Raw genomic sequence first — 8627 nt, forward strand, 5'->3', positions numbered from 1 at the left:
AAGCTAACAGCGCCAAAAAAAAATTGATGGCAGCCATGTTTGTTTATGTTTGACAAGCGAAAACTCCCTAATCCCAGAATGCCATTCATTTTAAGACGCAAATAAGTAAAGTCAAAGATGGCTGCGTCCATTGCCCGAATAAGATCTACTTGATTTGGCCACTTTGGCAACTCACTTTGGCAGCTCGAGCTTAGGAAGGTGTTCCTAATGTTTGCTATTCTCAGTGTACGGGGTCTCTGCAGATAACGCTGTTGGCTAGAGATAGCGCTGTTGGCTAGAGATAGCGCTGTTGGCTAGAGAGCACGTGTCAATACCAGAGTGGGCACACTCGCTATATAACGCAACATTTTTGTGAGAAAACCATTTTACTTGTTTGTTTTTTTAACTTAAATTTTTTATTTAATACATGGGAATTTAAACCCAGAATGTATTTGTATGTGCACTATGTCATCACAGACAGCCTTTAACAAGTCAATTTAATGGAAACAAATCTTTGGTAGGAAAATGCAGATTTGAGAATATTTTGCATGAAAATCTGTCACCAGTTGGATGGAAACTAACTACTGATCACAATGTAAAGAGTCATTTAAAAAGCCAAATGAGTAACCGCTCTAGCTACCCTGTAGACTAGATGTCAGAGCATTTCTGGAATATTGTCAGGCATTATATGCATTTTAGTAAAGATGCAAATTTGAAATATATATATTAAAAAATCTATATATGTTATCTGTATGGGTTTGATACTGTTTTACATAGTGTTTTTTTTTTAATGCTACATTTTAATAAACTTGTCTAGGTGTGTTTGTGTGCGTTTCCTACAGTTGAATAGTTCCTCACACCACAGATCTGTTTGATAACCGCTGTGTGTGTTTCTCATATTTTCTCACATCATGAAAATATCATGAAATCGGTGAAGTGTCAAATTAGCTTGAGAGTTTGTTGGTTCCCGATCCACGGTCTGTAGTTGCTCTCCACAGATCACTCGCTGCGTAACACATACGTCATTCCTAAGCGTATGTTTTTCTAGGGGTATATTCTCACTCTCTGTGCGTTTTGGTTTCCTGTTACAGCCCAGAGAGTCTAAACCGTATCCTGTGTGTGTGTAGATTCTGGCAGCCCTGAGGCACCTGCACTTTAAGAACATCGTCCACTGTGACCTGAAACCTGAGAATGTCCTGCTGGCCTCTGCCGAGCCCTTCCCCCAGGTACAGAACCCTGTCATCACACTGTCACACACACCACGACTCTACACATCCAAGCTAATGTAGACAGCCCTTAACTCAATGTAACACACCTTCATGCAGATTATACAAATTCACCCCGACTTTATTCCACTCCAAAGCAGCGATTCACACACATGTCTCTCTTTCTCTCTCTGTCTCTCTCTCTCTGTCTGTCTGTCTGTCTGTCTCTGTCTGTCTCCATCTCTTTCTGTCTGTGTTAATTCAATTTGCTTTATTGGCATGACGTAACAACATACACATTGCCAAAGCTTACTTTGGATATTTACAATATGAAAATAATAAGAATCAAAATTGACAACAGTAACAACAATAACCAAGGGTCAAAATAACTATACATTGAACAATAACAATAAGCATACAGTAGAGGACATGTGCAGGTTGATTGGTCTGTCAGACACCGTCCTTCATCTTATGGCTAGCAGCAATTCAGTGCGCTGCCAACCCACAGCTCTCTGCGTCCTCCCCCGACAGGACGGGTAGCTTACTCTCATCACAGAGGTCTTTAAAACCTTGCTTGAATAAGGGTTTCAAATTTGGGGAAGTGACACTCTAATTAATTTATATTTTTGACATTTTGTCAGGAAATGCAGCTCTGTCTCAGGTTCCGCTGTTGTGCAGTGGTTGCACAGCCTTTCCTCTACAGGGAGCCAGGTTTTCCTGTGTCTACCCTTCTCAATGGCAAGGCTGTGCTCACTGAGCCTGTACTTTGTCAAGGTTTTTCTAAGGTTTTGATCACTCACTCTCTCACTTTCTCCCTCTCTCACTTTCTCTCTCTCACTCACGTTCTCTCTCACTTTCTTTCTCTCTCTCACTCACTTTCTCTCTGTCTCTCTGTCTCCGTCTGTGCACGTGTGTCCAGGTGAAGCTGTGTGACTTTGGCTTTGCCCGTATCATTGGTGAGAAGTCGTTCAGGCGTTCGGTGGTGGGCACCCCGGCCTACCTGGCCCCAGAGGTGCTCCTCAACCAGGGCTATAACCGCTCCCTGGACATGTGGTCTGTAGGAGTCATCATGTACGTCAGCCTCAGTGGCACCTTCCCCTTCAACGAGGACGAGGACATCAACGACCAGATCCACAACGCTGCCTTCATGTACCCACCCAACCCCTGGAAACAGATTTCGCCTGATGGTAAGACACACACACACACACTTGCACTCATGCATGGCAAATGCAACTGTCTAACGCAAACATGGGTAAGTCTATCTAAATATGCAGGTCGTTATGGCGTTCGAAAACTGCTCTCAACTGTGTGCCTGTGTTCCTCTTCAGCCACTGACCTGATCAATAACCTGCTCCAGGTGAAGATGAGGAAACGCTACAGCGTGGACAAGTCTCTCAGTCACTCCTATCTACAGGTACACTTGTCAACAGAAGCATGGTGGCGATACAAAGGTCCATTACCTACAGTGGAGACACAAGGCCCCCTAACTTACTTATTTCTCATGTTTCTCTCCATTCTCTAACCTCTTATCTCATCCTCTTTCCTCCTTCCATGCTCTTCTCTTCTTCCCCTCCTCCCTATCCTCCCATCAACCATCCCTCCCTCCCTCCATCCCTAACCTCCCTCTCTCCCTCTCCAGGACTACCAGACGTGGTTGGATCTGAGGGAGCTGGAGACCAAGCTGGGTGAGCGTTACATCACCCATGAGAGTGACGACTGCCGCTGGCAGATGTTTGCCCGCGAACACACGCTCCCCTACCCAGCCCACCTGGTGCCCCCTCTGCCTGCGCTCGGCTCCGACGATGAGGACGCAGACATGCAAGGGCTCACCGAGAGGGTCAGCATACTCTGAGAACCTGGAGAGCCAGGACCCACGAGGGCCCAAGGGACTCAGACTGACCCAGGGAAGAGGAGGGGAGTGTGGGGAGCGAGTAGAGAGAGAGAGGGGCTGGGCTGGGTGGATGGAGGTCTTGAGAGTGGGGAGGGTGATGCTGGGAGGTTTAGCTGTTAGAAAAGCGCCTTCTATTGAGATGATCCCGCTCCTAACCGTCTACTAATGGTGTCCCACTCCGGCCCTAGCCTGTCCAATCTCCAGACCCCATCCTTGACCCCTCTCATCGGTCTAGCTTAGCTCTTCCAACCTTGAACTCTTTGCTTGTAAGAGATTGCTCTTCTGTATCCCACAAGGACATGCTGTACTGTACCCAGTGGTCAGGGGATGTGTAAAATATTGTTGCTGCAGTGTGCTCATTCAGTCTAAACTGCAGTATGGCAGAGGTCAGTTTGGGTGAAACACTCAAATTGCAATCTAAGCTCCTGGCAGAGGCACAACTTGCATCTTTCTATCTCAGAAGCCTGGGGAAGCACAGGGATCCCCTGCTTATTGTGATGAGAGAGACAGGGATAGAGACAGACAAAAAACTTTAAGGACTCGGATCAATCCACTTATGCATGACTTACATCCACCCATAAACAAATCCTCATGAACTGTTTTATTTTCATTGAATGCGATGACTGGAAGTGCCCTGCCTGTACTGTCAGACCTGTTTGCTGCAGACCTCAAAGAGTTTAATGGAGACAAAGGAGTCATTTAGTGCCTGTAAGTGGTAGATAAAGGGCTTCTTAACTGTAGGCAGCAGACCAGCGCTAGTGGGCTGTCATGGTCTCCGAGGAAATCTGCCGTTCAAACGACGACAAAGAAAACAAAGCCAGAAGTGGATGTAGCGATCAAGGATTGCACCTTTTAAACTGTCCACTGATACTGTCCTAGTTGGTCCAGCGTTCATTATTGATGATGACTTATTAGTGGAGACTGAAGACTCGCTTATCATCATCATCGCTAATTCACGAGTCCTGGCGATTCGAGGGTGTCCTAGACCTGTAGACATGCACTGTTACAATGAAGGCAATGCTGACGTTTTCTGAATAGTTTGTCATGGACACCATTAAACACCAATGGACAGTGTGGAAAATGCTATTGCTCTTCGAGTTACAGTAGAAAGACGACAAACTGCTCTGGAGTCAACGTTAAAGTGTGGGAGGAGGGCTCCGATAGTGATCGCTGACTATGAACCTAGCATGTCAACGAGTTGGATGTCCATGTGAAGTCGATTTGTCTCGAAGAAAAGCATTGTCACGAAGGACTGTTATGTACACGTATAACCATGTCTTTATGTAGTGTACTCGATGTAATGCCTGGAGAATGTAAACCTATGGAAGATCCCAGCATTTATATGTAACACCAGTACAAACCTTGGCATACAATTGTTCATCTGTGTCATTTAATTCAGCGCGTTGCCTCTTGAACGTTGAGACGGAAGATTAGGGAGAAGTATAGGAGGAAATAATGATGGTGATTATGCATACCGCTCTTCAGACATTACCTGCTCAGAATTTCCATCACACTGGAACATATACACTATGTGGATTGAATGACAAATTGAGAGCGATAAATATATATAGCGAGCGTCAATAAATAATCAACATGTATAGATTGTTTTCCCTCGCAAGATGTCTGCTCCCTTTATGATTGACAGGCCAATGTCTGCCTATTTAATACATCATCATGGGTGGCCTGCCTCCAAGGCCTTTTCACAGCCTGTCAATCAGCTCTCCTAGATAACGAGTGTAAATTACATGGACAGATGGGAGAGAACTGGGGCTTCAGATGGACATGAGGGGGGGGGGGGCAAAACTCATTCCATGGAAGGCCGAGTGTCTGCGGATTTTTGTTATTTTCTTTCAATTTGTGTCCAATTAAGACCTAAACAACCAGATAAGGGGAGTTCCTAGCTAATCGGGGACCTTAGTTGTTCCATAATGGACAACGGCGGAGAGAGAACCGCAGCCACTCGTCCCGCCATGAAATGAGTTTGACACCTGTGCCACGTGTCAGGACACAAAGCCAGCGTTTTGCATTATTCTACACGAGCATATTATGAGAGCCTTGTGGCCAGCTCTGAAAGAAAGGACCACTTGTTAATTATACTTTTTCATATGTAATTTAGCAGGCACTTTTATCCAAAGTGACTTAGTCATGCACACATTCTCATATAGGTGGCCCCAGGGGGGAATTGAAGCCACAGCTCTTGAAATTGCAATGCTCTACCAACTGAGCCACATGATCATACTGAATGGTGAGAGCTCTTCACTAGACTGCTGGGTCTGCCAGAGGGACAATTGTTACTCTTACTGCCTTGGAAAGGTCAAGAGGGGAGCATGGTTGGAGGATAAGTGGCCGTCTCACCCAGCAGATAAAAAGGACATCATATTCTGAACCTATTGGTGGCAGCAACAAACCCATCAAACCTGGGTTCAAATACATGTGTATTTGTTATTGAAATACTTATTTTCTGTGTCTTTTGAGTATTTTTTTCCAGATACATTCCAATATTAAACTAGCTGTCTTTTCAATAAAAAAAAATATTTAAATATATCCAAATGTCTTTGAAAGTAATTGAAATACACTAAATAGTATTTTAACCCAGGTCTGAAACCCATACTTAAATTGTTTTAAATGATGTGATGTGATCCACAAAGCATGGGCCCTTTGCAGTCAAGTTATTGAAGGGGGTATTTAAATGATAGGACAATGCCGAGACGTTTAGGTGCCAAGGCAACAGAAAATAGGCCAACAGTATACATGTTCGACTAGTAAGGTTCGACATCATTTAAAACAATTTAAGTATGGGTTTCAGACCTGGGTTAAAATACTATTTAGTGTATTTCAATTACTTTCAAAGACATTTAAGGAATACCTAGGATAGGATAAAGTAATCCTTCTAACCCCCCCCTCCCCCTTAAAAGAGTTAGATGCACTATTGTAAAGTGGTTGTTCCACTGGATATCATAAGGTGAATGCACCAATTTGTAAGTCGCTCTGGATAAGAGCGTCTGCTAAATGACTTAAATGTAAATGTAAATGTAGTACAGTTTTCGTCTTGCTACAATGCCAAACAAGGTCATCAGTTGGAAGACATCACACGCACATCCTGGTGCTCATCCTGTCGAACTGATCTGTGCATGTTGGTAGGCCTACTGCAGCTACGGCTGCATACATGTTCTAGTTGGGTGCAACTCTCTCTGGTGTTGTTCTATAAAACGACGGTTGTTGATGTGCACGGCTACATTTCAGGTACATTTGAGCAGCAGTAGGAACCAATCTAACTTGTGTTATTAGGGCTCTAACACAATACTAGTTGTGGATTTAAAAATGCCCACTCATGTATGTCATCCTGGAGCCAGGCCGAGAGAGAGAGCGTGAAAGACCGAGAGAAAGAAAGACAGAGAGAAGGACAGAGAGAGGGGAAATGGGGAGCGAGACGGAAAATATTTGAACATTTTGCGCTAAGCATGTCTCAGTACCCCACCTCTGCTCTCCTCCCTGAGATCAGTTAGTTCCCGCTGCCTGTGTCTGCCAAAACTCTGCACTGCATCATACAGCAGTTATGTTGATGCCTGTCTCCTGTAGCGTTCTTTAACGGTTAGTATCAAGCTCATCTGTACTTAGCAAGTAGGAAAATACAATTTGGGTAGAAATGGCATGAAAAAGACTGGTGACAGTCTTACTCTGCTCTGAGTGCACAACTGTGAGTGTGTACGTCCAACTGTATGTCTATTGGTGTCTAGAGATATTCATTCTAAATAAATATTACTAAGGCCTAGAGATAAAAGACATCGGCATAGCGGTGTTTTGGCTGTGTAGGAGGTGGAACTGTGTTGGAGCGTTCAAATCGGTGAGTAACTGCTCTTGCAATGACTGTCTTGAATCCACACCTGCCTCACTCACATTTAGAAGTTCAGAACGAGAAAGTGGAGGCCATATAAAAATAATTACTCTCAAATAGAAAAATCATTCAACCAAATAATGAGGATTTCTATCATTCCCATGGAGGTGTAGATTACAGCTCACATTCCAGTGTTTGAACTTGTATACCAGGCTGCATGGGATTTCTGTTAATGTGACTCTGTGCAGCCAATGGCAATGTCTGCTTTAGATATAATGCCAGGAGTCACTTGTGCATTTGACAGCTCTATTGCAGTTCCACTGCTGACACCGCCAAAACAATGCTATGCAATTTTCAGCTAAAGAGAATCTGATTGAATAGAGCCCTTAATTAATACATTGTAGCCTAGAGGAGAAACTGATATCTCAGTGATTCCTAAAAGATGGGACAATCCCAACTTTATTTAATATTAAACATTTTAAATATATATTTTGAAAGTATCAGCTATCACACCATGTAAAGGAACACATCAGACACCATAAAAGGCATTAACTTTTTTGATTTAAGTGTTTAAAAGCCTTGATTGTTTAGTTTTAACATTGGATAATTCAAGTATGTAATACACATCTCCAAAGTTCGAGAGAGAGACAGAGAGCTTTGTAATGCTCCAGGGATAATTTTGTTAGCATTTTGGCATGTTTTTCTAGATTCAGAACACTTACAACATTTTTAAAGCAAACATTATCCCTTAGATCTTCTTGTGTGTTTTGCTTGTTTTAGTGTTGGTCAGGACGTGAGCTGGGTGGGCATTCTATGTTGTGTGTCTAGTTTGTCTGTTTCTATGTTTGGCCTAATATGGTTCCCAATCAGATGCAGGTGTTTTGTGTTGTCTCTGATTGGGAATCATATTTAGGTGGCTTGTTTTGTGTTGGAGATTGTGGGTGGTTGTTTCCTGTCTTTGTGTTTTCTCTGCACCAGATAGGGCTGTATCGGTTTGTTATTTTGTAATGTTGTAAGTGTTCACAGTTTCGTTTTATTAAACATGTTGAGCACTGGCTACGCTGCGTGTTGGTCCGATCCCTGCTACACCTTCTCTTCTCGTGAAGAGGAGGAAGGCTGCCGTTACAAATAGTTTAAGCATATGTTGCAGAACAGTGATTAACCAATTTTTTCTGAATATTGACAAAAAGATCTCAAGGTGGATGCCGTCAGTGACGGAGTTGACAAACCACTGACAGTTGACAACATACACTCAAAACTGACATTTTTGCCTCTAACAATAAAATTGAACCATTCTATCAGAACTTTCCGCACTCTGACGGAGTTGACGTTAGACAAAAATCTGAAGGAGTTTGTTTTATGGAATTGCGGTATTGTTAAGTTCCCCAGCAAGAAAATTGAAAATGTCGCTCGCTTTTAATCAAAATTCATGTTCTATCTTAAAGGAAAAATCCACTCAAACTGTAATTAGGTATTTTTTTCATTAGTCCACTGTTGATACAGTGCCAAAATATTTTTACCATTTCAGCAGTCAAGTTGTCAAGATATTGGACTTTCAGGAAGCAAAGTGATGAGTCATGATGATGTGGCAAGTTTTTGAGTGATTTCCTTTCATCTAGAGTTGATAGTTTATGGTTGTGACCATGGTGATTTCAATATTGTTTGTTTAAATCTATCAAAAGTAACTTTATAGACCATGAGTGGTCTTGCCCACCCC

At 43.0% G+C, this 8627-nt stretch overlaps 1 protein-coding gene across 2 annotated transcripts in view; it reads left to right on the forward strand.

Annotated features, from left to right (window-relative positions):
* LOC120028769 (serine/threonine-protein kinase D2-like) overlaps nucleotides 1-4861 on the forward strand; it is a 61431-nt gene extending 56570 nt beyond the window's left edge. For both annotated transcript variants that reach the window (XM_038974006.1, XM_038974007.1), the window contains 4 exons: nucleotides 1107-1205; nucleotides 2104-2371; nucleotides 2513-2598; nucleotides 2824-4861. In XM_038974006.1, coding sequence (XP_038829934.1) covers nucleotides 1107-1205; nucleotides 2104-2371; nucleotides 2513-2598; nucleotides 2824-3036 — 666 coding nt within the window. In that variant the 3' untranslated portion in view covers nucleotides 3037-4861. The remainder of the gene's footprint in view (nucleotides 1-1106; nucleotides 1206-2103; nucleotides 2372-2512; nucleotides 2599-2823) is intronic.
* The last annotated feature ends 3766 nt before the right edge of the window (nucleotides 4862-8627 follow it).

This window comes from Salvelinus namaycush, chromosome 34 (assembly GCF_016432855.1).
Source record: "Salvelinus namaycush isolate Seneca chromosome 34, SaNama_1.0, whole genome shotgun sequence".
Taxonomy (NCBI): domain Eukaryota; kingdom Metazoa; phylum Chordata; class Actinopteri; order Salmoniformes; family Salmonidae; genus Salvelinus; species Salvelinus namaycush.